General features: G+C 51.8%; 1 protein-coding gene across 1 annotated transcript in view; it reads left to right on the top strand.

Moving 5' to 3' along the window:
• Positions 1-2,680: 2,680 nt before the first annotated feature.
• SAMD14 (sterile alpha motif domain containing 14) overlaps positions 2,681-14,905 on the top strand; it is a 16,075-nt gene continuing 3,850 nt past the window's right edge. Inside the window, exons 1-4 of the mRNA XM_055576177.1 lie at positions 2,681-2,989; positions 6,542-6,596; positions 13,722-13,888; positions 14,332-14,620. Of these exons, the coding sequence (XP_055432152.1) occupies positions 2,981-2,989; positions 6,542-6,596; positions 13,722-13,888; positions 14,332-14,620 (520 nt within the window). The 5' untranslated portion in view covers positions 2,681-2,980. The remainder of the gene's footprint in view (positions 2,990-6,541; positions 6,597-13,721; positions 13,889-14,331; positions 14,621-14,905) is intronic.

Here is a 14,905-nt window from a genome sequence, read left to right as displayed (position 1 = left end):
AAGCCAAGTTCTAGCTTCTGATAGCTTCCCTTCAAAAGTCCTAGTTCTACATCTCAGGGCCATATAGAACCAGTCCAGTTCTGCCACTCGAGAATCACCTGGCAACCTGGAGATGGTGGTCATTCATCTTCATGAGAGCCATCTTCTCTTACAAGTGGATCTTCCTTGGAACACTTCAGGGAAGACAGATTCAGGTGGCTGAATCCCAGGATCAGAAACCACCAAACCACAAGGTCACTGGTCATATCTCCCGACTTACAGGTGACTTAGGCCCTGCTCAGGCAACCTAGCCAAGTTCGCAGAAGTGAAGTGGCTGGACCTCCCTGGGTGTTGAGGTGGACATGGGAGTTGTGATGAAGGCTTCTGTTGATCTGATCTGATCAGAGTTGAGCATCCAGGGTGGGGTCCTATGCCTGTCTGTCCTGTGTATTAGGTGTGGAACCCTTTCAGAAAGTAGCCCCCCAAATCTAAGTATAGTGTGTGGCTGGGGATGGTGGGTATAGCTTTGCAAGGGTTTTCAGACCTGAGATATGCCTCACCTGTGAGACATGTCAAGGGCAAGCCACATGGGCAAGCCTATGTGAGGCATTACCCCAGTCCAGCCCTGCCCGCGTCCCAGTTCCTAGGAGCTTGAGCAGGTTTGCCACAGCCCAACACTTGCCACAAGGGAGGGAAATCAGATGAGGGGGATTTCATCTGGGGGTCCTATGGCCTATAGGCACCCTCCCACAGAACCTGCCCCAGCCCTGACTTTACATATCCATCATCTCCCCATTCCCTATGGAGGCAATATAATCAACCCCCCACTCCAGTCTACCACCCAGATCTCAACAAATGCCTGCGAACCATATTCTCTTTAAAGACCCCAGATAGCCCCAGTAGGACCTCCCCAGATCTCCACAATCTAGCCAGCAACCCACAGCTGCCAGCAGATTCTGAAGACACTCAGAGATACCCAAACTCCCATGCTGCTGCTAAGTTACTTCAGTCGTGTCCGACTCTGTGCGACCCCATAGATAGCAGCCCACCAGGCTTCCCTGTCCCTGGGATTCTCCAGGCAAAAACACTGGAGTGGGTTGCCATTTCCTTCTCCATAGATCTCCTTGAATCTTACCCTCTAAAATTTATCATCCTCACCTATGGTCCCAAGACCATCTGGGCCCAACCTGCCACCTCCCACAGCTCCTCAGAGACCTGGGACTGCAGCGACTCTGGCAGACCATCGGGCAATGCTACCCCTCCAGACTGAGGGACAGAGGTGTGCAACCTCTTCCCTGAGAGCTGAACCCACTTGTCCAACCTCACCACCTGCTCTTGAACAAACAAAGGGGGCAATAGAAACACCCACCTCATGGGTTTATCATGAGGGTGACATTGAGAAAAGTGCTTAGTACAGTGCCTAGAGCATGCGTGCGTGCATGTGTGCGTGCACGCGTGCGCGTGCACACACACACACACACACACACACCCCACCAAGCTGTCTCAGTACAGTAGCTAGTTGATTTTTGTCTCCCCTGGCTGGCCTACCACCCCCTCCAGCTCACCAGGTCCAAGTCTGATTTCATCCACTCCCATCGCCCTCTACGTCCAGGGCCTCAAGCCAAGACCTGCAATCATCTAAACCCTCCTTCTCCCTCAGTGGCCAGCCAGTCCCCAAACCCTGTCAGTTTCTTCAGTTCTATATCCTGGATAGTTCTCATCGTGATCTCTGATCTTCGTGTCCACCACCATCAACTCAACAGCCTCATGAGGCGTGCCACAGCCTTCAGGCTGCCTTCTCCAAAGGAACCGAGGTGTTCTTCCTAAAATGCAGATTGGAGCCCCTCACTCCTCTTACTTTTCCCACTATGGCTGTTAGGATAAGGTGCAATCTCCCCACCTCATGCATCCTTCTTCTTCCTCCCTTTTCCTCCCTCCCCCCGCTAGCCACTAGGACTCCTACCCTAGCCTGGCCTGCAGAAGTAGCCAACGCGTCCTCTCGGCAGTCCTTCTTCCACACACAGCCCCTGCCCCACCTCCTCAGCCACCCACAGACAAGCAGGGACTCCCTGGGTGGGCTCTCCCCACGCTGAAGTGTCCTCTGTGAACCCAGGCTCACGGCCGCTCTCCTGAGGGCCTGTCTGCTCATCTGTCCCCCTGACAATCCTGTGAGCCACGATGGCCAGGACCAGGTCGATTCTGTTCCTCACGGTCCCCTCCCGCTTCAGCGCGCCCAGTTGCTCTGTGGTTGTCCGTTGAATGGATCAGGAGCCCTTACAGGCCTTGCAGAGGAGTCAGAAGCCCTGTGCGTCCTAAGATGGGGCCGCCTCTCTGGCCGCTCACACCCGCCCGACTCCCACTGGCCGCGGAGTATCGGCAATTAGAATCCCGTCACCGGGGCGCCTCCTCCTTCCCCCGTGCTCCCGCTGCCTCCGCCCCTCCCTTCCACTCTCCCTCCCTCCACCCGTTCTTTGTCTCCCGCCTCGCCGCCACGCGCCCCCCGCGTTGCCTCTTCCCTGGGGACCCCCGCGGATCCCCGCAGAAGCGACGCTACGAGTATCTGCCTGCCGGGGCGGGGGACCCCCGCGTCCAGCCGGGGTTGGCAGGGCGGGAGGCGGTTCCTCTCCTTCTCTCTCTCTCTCTCTCTCTCTCTCCCCCTCCTCCACTCTCTCTCTCTCTCTCAGACACACACACACGCACGCACACACGCACGGAGCATCCTCCCCGTCAGGTCTCCCGGTCCTGCCCCGCCCGCCTCGCCTCCTGCTTCCTGCAAACCTTCTCTCTCCGAAATACCCACCCCGCCACGTTTCCTCCGGTTCCAGGACCCCTCTCGCTGACCCCTACCCTTATTCCTGGGATGGAGCGGATGGAGCCAGCCCGGAGCCCCCCACGGCCGGGGTGACAGCCCCCTACCCCACTGCCCCTCTCCCACCTGGTTCTCGCCCCAAGCACCATGGGCCTGAGGGGTTTCTGAGGCGCCAGACGCTGAAGATGACAGATGCTGGAGGTAAGGGATTGGGACCCCAAGATCCCTAACGTGGAAGAGGACGCAGGGTCACTCCGGCTCATGGTGGGAACCCTAGTGGGGTTGGATGGGGCCAAGAGACAAGGACTTTTCTTCCCTTGTCCCTACAGGGGGCTGCACCAAGGTAGGGTGCTGGGCTGCCAGGGGAGGGGGTGGAGATAGGATCTGTGTCCCTAATCCTCTCCCTCAGCCCGCTGCCTGGAGAAATTAATTTAAAAAAACAAACTGGTGTTGGGGGAGGGGTGAAGCTTAACTCCTTCTTGCCTGGTGAGGAGTTGGACTGTCGGATTGAACAGAAGTGGCCACTTGGGTCTGATTGGGGCATAAGGTCCCTGGGGTGCAGAAGATGCCCTGTTCCTCACCCCACCCCATCTCCAGCGGTGCTGCCAGGTGCCCCCAACCTGGGCCTTGTGAGAGGGGGTCACCACTTTCTCTAGCTCTACACTGCCACCCGAGCCCTAGCTTCCTCTCCCAAACACCCCTCTTCAGGCTTTTCCAGTTGCACTTCTCTCTCTTGGGTTCCTTCTCCTCTTCCAGAGCCCCTTTCCTCCTTCCTGCTCCACTGGGGGCTGCCCCTCTCCTGGCAGCTTTCTCCACCTCTCCCCAGGGCCTCACTCAGGGCTGCTGGAGCCCGGTCTCTCCTGCTTCCCCTGCCCCTGCTGCTGCTGCTGCTCTCTGGCTCATTTCTTTCTTGCTCTTTCTTCCTCCTCTCTGCAGCTCTATGGACTAACACACCACCAACCTGTCCATCTCTGTCCTACACTCCATTCCCTCTTCAGGACTTGTGCACACTTTGTTTCTCTTTCTCCTTCCCCTGGGTCCCAGGGAACTTGGAGTTCACCTGCCTCCTGATGTTCTTCCTCTGGGAATTGGGAAATTTGGGGAGGAAGGAGTGGCCTGCAAGAGTTAGAGCCCACAGTGTGTCCAGAGGACAAGTTCATCTCCACCTTGAGGTGCTTACCTGGTTTGAATGTGAGTGAGTATGGTGTGTGTGTGTGTGTGTGTATGTATGTGTAAGAGTGTAGAGTTGTAGGAGTGTAAATGGGGGGTTCTCTAATTTTGTAAGGTTCAATTTTGAAAGGTGGTGTAGGAAGGGCCTGGAGACATCCTGATGTCATGCTTCCCAGAGTTCCCCATGGGACAGTGCAAAGAAGGCCTCCCATACATACCTCAGGGAGTTATTTGTTGAAGAAAGCAGTTTGTGCTGAATCAGAATGTATTGGGTGCTGGTGTGAGCTGGAAGCCCCAGCTCACCCCAGAGGGTATCTAAAAGAGGGTGGCATCCACAAGAGGGTCTCGTTCTTAGACTGGGATCTTGAATAAAGAGCACTTGGGCTTTGCATTGGCTTCCTAGGTGACAGGAGTGGTAATGCAGGAGACATAAGAGATGTGGGTTTGACCCCTGGATCGGGCAGATCCCCTGGAGGGGGGCATGGCACCCCACTCTAGTATTCTTGCCTGGAGAATCCCATGGACAGAGGAGCCTGGCGGGCTACAGTCCATAGGGTCGCAAAGAGTCAGATATGACTGAAGTGAGTGAGCACACACGCGGGCTTTCCATTCTCAAGTTGTCTAAAAGCAGCAGCAGCACTGCTGCGCTCAGGGAGCCTCCATTCTGATGGGAGAGGCGGTTCTTCTCTTCAGAGTCCCTACTGATGGGAATACTGGCCCCTCTCCTCAGGAGCTCCTGTCTGATGTGGGGGAGATGTGACCTAGTTAGGGAATCAATGAAGTATGAAAAATTACTCATTTCCTAGTGGCAGGGAAGGGTGGATTTAGAAATTATATAAACGAATGAGGGGAGTAATGGCTATCTAGGACAGCTTTCTGGTGGAGGTGGCAGCTGGGTCCTGGTCAGATGAGATTTTGCGACGGGATGAGGGAGTCTGGTTCATTCTTTGGTGCAGCCTCTTTTCCCATCTGCCTTCAGGACAGGAAGAGGAGGTCTAGAACTTCTTTGTTACTAGCACCCAGAGTTCAAAAATGGAAGAGAGTTCTTGGAGGCTCCATATCCCTGGCCCCTTTGTACACCTCATTTCCTGCTTGTAGCCCCAAGTGTCCATGGAGCCTGGGGTGGACGTACCAGGTTTTAGTGAGTATGAATCAGTTCCCCTACTCTATCCATCCTGTGCCTTCTCCCAGCAGTGTTCTTTCCTTATGAATAGGTTTCAAAGCTCCAGGATAGAGCTGAAGGGATCAAGGTTGCATTCAGCCTCTTACCTCTTGCATCTCAGTTTTCCCATCTGTAAAGTGGGGATACTAAGAATCCCAAGCCTGGCCAGCATGCAGTGAGATGATATCTATGTGATAACAGAAGAGGAGAGTTGGAAAATAACCCAGCAGGCATGTGTTCTAGCTTTCCTAGAATGTGTCAAATGTATGGTCCAATCCAGTGCTCTGCCCTTCTCGTGAGGACCTGAGAGTTAGAAATAATTGAAGATCATGCTGTTTAGTGTGGTCCTGACCCTGAGCTTCTTCTTTCTCCCCTCATCTGCTATCCACCCGCCTCTCTAACACCCAGGCCTTGGTTTAGGGATGCTGCAATCCTACATCTGCTAGGAAGCCTGCCCAAACTGTGTCAGCTACATATATCCTGCTTCCCCACCTGCCCTTCCTTTCCTACATCCTATAAACAAAACAAAACCCCTATCTATCCAACTTCTTGCCAGAACATGCATGATGCATCATAGAGATTTGGCTGTCCACTGTTCTGCTGTGGGTACTCTTTATACCCTTCTGCGTCTGTGAGTCTGTCTAGAACTGTGAGAACTGTGAGTTTGTTAAGAACAGAGGCCCTGCTGACGATGCCAGCTTCCTGAACAGCTCATGTTCAGAAAGACAGGTGGTGACCGCACCAGTGATGCCAGCGGAGGGAGGCAGGACTGGGTGATGGGTGGGGAATGGCTGAGTGGATGGTGCAAATTCATGGATGTAAAAATGGGTAGACGGTTGAATAGGGTGGATGGTGGATGACTGACTGAATGAATGGGTGAATAGGCAAGAGATGCACAGATAAGTAGGGAGGTAGGTAGATGAGTAGATGGAAGAACCTGGGTTCTGGTTCTGATTTTGCCATAACTTATTATGTAATCTTAGGTCAATCATTCTCCCATCTGTTTCTTTATTTGTAAAATGAGAGGATTGGATTTAATAGTCTTCAAGATTTCTCCCAGATTTGATGTTGGACAGTTTATGATAATTAAATGTTTTAAGAAAATGCTAATGATGGAAAGGCTCAGGACGGTGAAGGGGAGATGTTCAGTGACCTGTGTGGAGACAAATCAGCTCGGACTGGGGCCATGGGAGAGCCTGTTGTCTGCACTTTGGACTTGCTTCTGTCTCCTGCCCAAGCCCACCATCTGGGGTACGGTTCAGATGGTTTCTCTTCAAGGGGCTGGAGGAAGAGTTGTAAGGGAAGGTGAGGAGCTAGAAGGCCAGGAGCAGGTAGCTGTTGGCAGCTCCCTTACCTCCACCAACTGTGGTCTATTTCCCTCTTATCCATGGTTCTTTTTCCTCTCTCTCTTGTTCTCCCAGCTGTCTCGAGTCATGGCCTCTTCAAAGCTCCGAGAACCTGTGGATGAGGTTTTTGGTAAGTACTCTTTGACTCTATCTCTAGCCAAGGCTAAGAGGTTTTGAGGGAGGGGCAGTCCAGGCAACGTCAGTGTGCGTGTATTTTGGCCTTAAAGTCTGAGTCTTTGTCACCACTATCTGAGTAGATATCCAATTACAACAGCAGTGATAATAATAAGGCTCCCCATTTATTAAGTGCTTTTCTCATGCCAGGTACTAGACTAGCACCACCATGTCACATGCCCTGCATCCCATCTGTTGTTGTTATTCAGTCACTACCTCCTGTCCAACACTGTGTAACCCCATCAACTGCAGTACACCAGGCTTTCCTGTCCTTTACCATCTCCCGGAGTTTGTTCAGATTCATGTCCATTAAGTTGGTGATACAACCTAACCATCTCATCCTCTGCCACCTGCTTCTCATTTTGCCGTAAATCTTTCCCAGCATCAGGGTCTTTTCCAATGAGTCAGCTCGTCACATCAGGTGTCCAAAGTACTGGAGTTTCAGCTTCAGCATCAGTCCTTCAAATAAATATTCAGGGTTGATTTCCTTTAGGATTGATTAGTTTGATCTCCTTGCAGTCCAAGGGACTCTCAAAAGTCTTCTCCAGTATCACAATTCAAAAGCATCAATTCTCTGGCATTCAGCCTTCTTTATGGTCCAACTCTCACATCTGTGCATGACTACTGGATAAGCCATAGCTTTGACTATGCAGATCTTTGTGGGCAAGTGATATCTCTGCTTTTTAATATGCTGTCTAGTTTTGTCAAAGCTTTCCTTCCAAGAAGCAAGTATCTTTTAATTTCATGGCTGCAGTCATTGTCTGCAATGATTTTGGAGCCCAAGAAAATAAAATCTGTCACTGTTTCCACTTTTTCCCCTTTTATTTGCCATGAAGTAATGGGACCAGATGCCATGATCTTAGTTTTTTGAATGTTGAGTTTCAAGCCAGCTTTTTCACTCTCCTCTTTCACCCTCACCAAGAGACTCTTTAGTTCCTCTTGACTTTCTGCCATCGAGTGGTATCATCTGCATATCCAGGGTTTTTGACATGTCTCTCCACAATCTTGACTCCAGCTTGTGATTCATCCAGCCTGGATTTCACATCATGTACTCTGCACAGAAGTTAAATAAGCAGGGTGATAATATACAGCTTTGTCGTATTCCTTTTCTAATTTTGAACCAGTCGGTTGTTCCATGTCTGGTTCTAACTGTTGCTTCTTGACCCACTTACAGGTTTCTCAGGAGGCAAGTGAGGTGGTGTGGTATTCCCATCTCTTTAAGAATTTTTCAGTTTGTTGTGATCCACACAGTCAAAGGCTTTAGTGTAGTCAGTGAAGCCGAAGTGGATGTTTTTCTGGAATTCCCTTGCTTTCTCCATGATCCGAAGAAAGTTGGTAATTTGATCTCTGGTTCCTCTGCCTTTTCTAAACCCAGTTTCTACATCTGGAAGTTCTTGGTTCATGTAGTACTGAAGGATTTCGAGTATAACCTTGCTAGCATGTGAATCGAGCACAATTTTACAATATTTAGTTCAAACATTCTTTGGCATTGTGCTTCTTTGGGATTAGAATGAAAACTGACCTTTTCCAGACCTGTGACCACTGCTGAGTTTTCCAAATTTGCTGACATATTGAGTGCAGCACTTTAACAGCATCATCTTTAGGATTTTAAACAGCTCAGCTGGAATTCCATCACCTCCACTAGCTTTGTTCATAGTAATGCTTCCTAAGGCCCATTTGACTTCACACTCCAGGATGTCTGGCTGTATGTGAGTGACCACACCATTGTGGTTATCTAGGTCATTAAGACCTTTTTTTGTGTAGTTCTTCAGTGTGTTCTTGCCACCTCTTCTTCATCTCTTCTGCTTCTGTTAGGTCCATACCATTTCAGGACCACGTTTTGTCAGAACTCTTCACGATGACCTGTCCATCTTGGGTAGCCCTGCACGGCATGGCTCATCACTGAGTTACACAAGCCCATTTGTCATGACAAAGCTGTGATCCATGAAGGGGGTATATCACTTTAACCCCACAATAATCCTAAGAAGTGTACCCATATAGCAGACATTAAGCCTAGGACACAGAGCGCTGCAGTGACTGGCTTTAAAGATCACACGGCAGTTTAGTGGCAGAGCTGGGACAAGAACTCCAGACTGCCCAACTCCCTGCTGGCAGTCACTGTGCTGTATACCAGGATTCCCCAGCAGAAGCAACACAGGTTACCTCCAAGTCCCATAAATAAGGGACCTCATCTACATGATGTGCAGGAAAATAAAAAATGCATAACACACTTAGCATCTACACTCCCGGGGCAGCCAGGACCGACCCCCCTCTGTTCTGAGATGCATGGACTCCCACACACACACCCTATTATTTGCCTCCTGCAGTCTTTTTATTGTGTGGATTAGAGAAAGACCACTGAGAGGACTGAGTTCCCAGCATGCACCGGGGTGGAAAGGCCGTTTCCTGGCTGGATTCAGTGGAGAAGTCAGTGAGCAAAAGAAGGTGGAGGAACACGGTGGGAGAGGTGTAAGCAGAAAGCTCTGTCACGTACGCAGCCATCAGGGCTTTCAAGCCGGGAAAGGCTCCTAGGTGTGGAATGCCATAGGGCCTCCAGCGTCTCCTCCCCTGCCTCTCCTCATCTCTACCTGCCTTGCCCTTCCTTTTCCTCCAGCCCTGCTCAACTGACTCTCCCCTGTGGCTGCCGCAGATCCTGGCGATGCCTGGAACTGCTGCCTCCTGGCTTCTGAGAACTGCTTCCCGCCCTGGCCTCCCTGGGGCCTGTGCATGAAAGCTTTGCCTTGGGGACTCCCCTAGCCTCAAACAGTCTCTGGGCCTCAGACTCTGAATCTGTCCATCCTTACCCAGGTCCAGCCTGACTCCCAGCCTGGCAGAGGTGAACTCCCCCTTCCTTAGGCTTTTCAGCCACCAACCCCAGCCCAACCCTTCCTGTTTTCCTTCTCCCCAACCTGCTGAGGTAGCTGCCAGCCTGGCCGGTTTCCTGAAGAGAAAGGTGATGAAATATTCATGACTTCCCACAGCCCTGGGCTGGCTAACTCCCAGGGGGAGAGGGAGAGGGAGAGAGAGATGGAAGGAGGGATGGAAGGAGGTGAGAGGGGCCTGGTAGAGCAAGGCACCAGGAGAGAAACTGGCTCCATCTTGCCTCGGAAATCCCCAAGCCCCTTAGGAGTCCCTTTGCTCCCTAGACCCTCCACAGTAAGATGACCATGGTTTGACGTGGCCCAGATTCAGGTGCAGAGGGCCATTCTCCTTGGCCCAGGGCAGCTGGACACCAGCTAACGCTGGACTGGTTGAGGATGCTCATCAGCTGCCTACCAGCAGTCCTGTCTACTGTCCTTGGTCCCTCTGCACTCTGGGCCAAACTTTGCTCTCTGAGGAGAGTAAGTGCCTGTAAACTAAGGGATTGAATTCACAAGTCTCTCCATCTCTGCTTCAGAGGAGGTAGGGAGGGCTTGGTAATTACTCGCTGACCCTCTGGAGCCAGACTGCCTATAACCCTGGCTTGCTCTGCACCAGCCCTATCAGTTCAGTTCAGTCATTCGGTTGTGTCCAACTTTTTGTGACCCCATGGACTGCAGCACGCCAGGCCTCCCTGTCCATCACCAACTCCCGGAGCCTGCTCAAACTCATGTCCATCAAGTCAGTGATGCCATCCAACCATCTCATCCTCTGTCATCCCCTTTTCCTCCTTCCTTCAATCTTTCCCTGCATCAGGATCTTTTAAAATGAGTCAGTTCTTCGCATCAGGTGGCCAAAGTATTGGAGCTTCAGGTTCAGCATCAGTCCTTCCAATGAATATTCAAGATTAATTTCCTTTAGGATTGACTGGTTGGATCTCCTTGCAGTCCAAGGGACTCTCAAGAGTCTTCTCCAATATCACGGTTCAAAAGCATCAATTCCTCTGCACTCAGCTTTCTTTATGGTACAACTCTAACATCCATACATGAAAAATCATAGCTTTGACTAGATGGACCTTTGTCAGCAAAGTAATATCTCTCTTTTTTAATATGCTGTCTAGGTTTGTCATAGCTTTTCCAGCCCTATACCCTCAGGCAAATTAAGGCTGCCCTGAGAATTCCTGGAATCTCCTTGGGTTGTGGGGAGGTTTAAATGAGCTAGTAGTTATAAAACACTTAGGACATTTGTACACACACACACACACACACACACACACACACACACTGTCACACACACAATGTTCTATGCCTGTTAGTGCAATGAACAAAATAGAGAAACATCTGCTTTCATGGAGCTGACATTTTGATAGGTGGAGAGAGACAATAAACTAAATAACATATATGGTATGCCAGAGAATGATAAATGATATAGGAAAAAATTTAGCTGTGGGTTTTGGGGATATTCTAAATTGAGTGGTCTCTCAGTGAGAGGAAGCATTTAAGCAGAGACCTGAAGGAGCTGAAAGAAGGAACTGTGCAGAAATCTATGGCAAGAGCCTTGCAGGAAAGGGAAGGGGAAGTGCAAAGGCCCTGAGGTGCAGGATAGCTTGTTTAAGGAAGAGCCAGGGTGGCTGGAGCAGAGGGACAAAGAGGGAGAGCATCTCTGAACAGCCTGAGTCTAAAGGCCATGCTGAGAACTCAGCTTCTTCCTGTGTGAGATGGAAGTCAGTGGAGGTTCTGAGTGGAGGGAGGAGTAACACGAGCTGACATGTTTTATCAGGATCACTGGCTGCTGGGTTGGAAATAGACTGTAAATGGGAAAGGGAAGCAGTGGGAAGACTAGCTGGGAGGATCTGTAACAGTGAGTCAAGAGGTGATGGTGACCTAGACCAGGGATCTGTATGTTCTCCTACTCCTTTCCTCTCCCCTCCTCTTTCTCCCCACATGTAGGCATGTATGTAAGTGTGTGTATACAAAGACACATATACACAATATTTTATGGCGGGAAATCAAAAGTAGAGACTAGCACAAAGTACCCCATCATACACTTATGTACGTATCACTCAGCCTCAAGTATCATCAACTCATGGACAGTCTTGTTTCATCTACATCCCCTTCCTCTCTTTCCTCCTAGTTTCCTGGATTATTTTGAACTTAATCCAAAACATCATGTCATTTCACCAAAAATATCTCAGCATGTTTAGATATATTTCCAAAGTAGAGCTAACAGGAATTGTGGTTGGATCAGTTTGTAGGGTAGGAGGGAGAGGGAGGAATCAAGGGTGACTGGCCTTAGCAGCTGGAAGAATGGAGCTGTTACTCATCGAGATGGGCAGACTGGGCAGCTTGCGGGGTGAGGACGTCAGGAGTCCAAGAGTAACATGTACATTGAAGATGTCCATTGGACATCCAAGTGGAAGTGTCAAGTAGGGAGCTGGACCCATGAATTACCAACTGGGTCTAGGTCTGAGAGGGCTTCCCTTGTGGCTCAGCTGGTAAAGAATTAGCCTGCAGTGTGGGAGACCTGAGTTCAGTCCCTGGGTTGGGAAGAGCCCCTGGAGAAGGGAAAGGCTACCCACTCCAGTATTCTGGCCTAGAGAATTCCGTGGACTGTATAGTCCAGGGGGGTCACAGAGAGTCAGGCACGACTGAGTGACTTTCACTCACTTCACTAGGTCTGAGAGGGTGACCAGGTAGACAGTGGGGTCTTTCACAGAGCCAGGGACAGAGACAAGGTGGTGCATTTGTTTGATGGACTGAGTTTGAGGTGCCTGGGTGCTTTAGATGTGGCAGGTGTTGAGGTGCTCAGACTTGGAATTCAGGGGAGGAATCAGAGCTGGAAATAGATATAGGTGGTAGTTCAGCCACTAGGGTGATTTAAGGGGTGTCTACAGACAAGAGAAAGAGGAGCAGGCAAAGCAGGGCAGGCAGGAGTGATGGGATGGGGTCCCTGAGATCCCGGAGGGTAGAGTGGTGAAGAAAGGTCTTAAGCCATGATGGTCTGGGAAGGACTCTTTCTGCCTGGAGAAACTCGGGGACACTGCAGAAGGAAGTCTGTATTCTAGGGTGGAACAAATGGAAAGTGAAGCTCGGAGCTGTAGGGTTTATGAGTAATCTGTTGGGTTTGCCTACTCTTCCACATTGTCCTCATCCAGGACCTAGCCCTGGGCCATGTGCCCCAGGACGGGAGAGAGACGCTTCAGGGTTCTGTGGGCTCTCCTCTTTGCCACTGGCTCATAGGGCTCCCTCTAGTTAACTGCAAGTCATCTAGCTGCTCAGCAGTGCTGTCTGAGTGTGACCCTGAGCCTGGCACAGAAAGCCAGCATCCCCAGCAGGGCCAGTCTCTCAAGCAAGACTGTGTGAGCGTGCTCAGTTGCTCATGTCCAGCTCTTTGCGATCCCATGGACTGTAGTCCACCAGGCTCTTCTGTCCATGGAATTTTCCAGGCAAGAATACTGTAGTGGGTTGCCAGTCCCTCCTCCAGAGGATCTTCCCAACCCAGGGACTGAAACTGTCTTTTGTGTCTCCTACATTGGCAGGTGAATTCTTTATCACTGCACCACCTGGAGCCAGAGCTAGACTAGCCAGGCTCAAATCCCAGACTGTTGCTAGCTGCGGGCCTCAGGCATGAGACTTGACCTCTCTGATCCTCAGTTTGCTTAGCTGTGAAATGGGAATAAAAGCTATCCCTAGCCTGTGGGTTGTTCTGGGTAGACAAGGCAATGAATGTACATTCTGACACCTAGTTGGCACTTCTTCAGTGATAGCCATTACAACTGTGCTCTCTCCAGCCTCATCTTCCAGTCCTCCCCTCCACAAACCTGCCCTCTCATTGCTCTGGAGGCATCCTGCCCCCAGCTTCCCTTCCTCTCAGCATAGCATATGCCAGTTTTGCCAGCCTCCACCAGTTTTGCCAGCCCCCTCTCTTGTAAACTCCCAGACAGACCTGAAGACCCAGCTTTGGTGTTTCCTCCTCCAAACAGGACAATCCTGTCCTCTGTGCCTGTGAGAGGGTCTATCACACATTGTATTTACAAGCTGACATCTCCAGCTCCCTGGGAGACTGTGAGAGACTCGGTTTTCCATTTCATTGGACTACCAGTGCCCAATACTCGGAGACATTGTTGAATGCCTGGGTGTGCGTGCAGGTGGCCACTTGAGGCGGGCCTCTGGGTGTGCTGTCCTTATGTATCTGGTCTCTGTCCCTCTTCCCTGGTTTGCAGACCTGGACTTGGCAGTGCCAGAAACCGTCAGACTGGACAGCAGTTTACACAAGGCCCGGGCCCAACTACTGGCCAAGGGCCGGCGACACCGGCCCTCTCGCTCCAGGCTTCGGGACAGTGCCAGCTCTGCAGAGGATGGTGAAGGCTCCGATGGGCCTGGAGGCAAGGTTGGGACAGTCCCCTCAATCACCATACCCTACCCACCCTTCTTGCCCCTTCTTGCCCCTGGATAATCCCTCCAAACCACTCTTCCAGGGGAACCACACCCCTAGACTTCTCACATAAGGCTGACAAATACTAGTTTGTGCAGTTCAATTCTGGCTCATTTCATCCTTTCAAGCAAGGTATTACCCCATTTTCCAGACGGGGAAAACTGAAGCTCTAAGAGGTTCACTAACAAAGTCACACAGTTAGTAAGTGAAGGAGGCCCGATGCAGCCCCTGCTTCTGTGACCAGAAATTCCATCTCTCACTGCTCGCTGCCCAGCCACCCCTCGGCCCAGGACGGCACGAGGAAGCCCTCCCTCCAGGCCGGGGAGGCCCTAGGAGCCCGGGCTCCCCTCCGGGAAGAGGGGAAGAGGGTAGGCGGTGAGCAGCTGCCCCTCCTCCAGGGAACCGACGGCTGCGGGAGCCCCCTGCACCGGCTGCGCTCGCCTCTGCACTCGGGCCCCGGGTCCCCAGCGGGGGGCTCCTTCTGCCTGGAGCCCCCGGGATTGCGGCGCAGCCTGGACGAGGACGAGCCGCCGCCCTCACCGCTCGCACGCTACCGGCCCCTGCACAACACCGCCTCGCACGAGGGTCTGGCCGCCGCCTCCGGCTCGCCGCCCCGCTCCGCTGCCTCGTCCGACAGCTCGCCCAGCTTCGTGCGCCGCCACCCTCGCGCCGAGCTGCACAGCGAAGGTGAGCAGCGGCCGGCGCGGCGCCCCCTGCCGGCAAGCACTCCTTTGGGCTCCGAAGCACTTGGCCGGACCTCGGGTTTGGCACCGGCTGGCTCAGGGGAGGTGGGGAATAAAGACCACGGTTCATTCATTTATTTCCAGAGAGCCTTAATGTGTGCCAGACACTGTCTGGGCACTGGGACACACAAAAGAACAAGCAGATGCTGTCCTCGTCCTCGCGAGGCTTATAAGTTCTAGGGGAAGCAGTCAAATAATTCCTTATAGTTTGAGGGGAAGCAATCCCTTA

The sequence above is a fragment of the Bubalus kerabau genome, chromosome 4 (genome assembly GCF_029407905.1).
Source record: "Bubalus kerabau isolate K-KA32 ecotype Philippines breed swamp buffalo chromosome 4, PCC_UOA_SB_1v2, whole genome shotgun sequence".
Classification (NCBI taxonomy): Eukaryota; Metazoa; Chordata; class Mammalia; order Artiodactyla; family Bovidae; genus Bubalus; species Bubalus kerabau.
The sequence above is the reverse complement of the archived record's forward strand: the minus strand, read 5'-3'. Positions and strand labels throughout refer to the sequence as shown.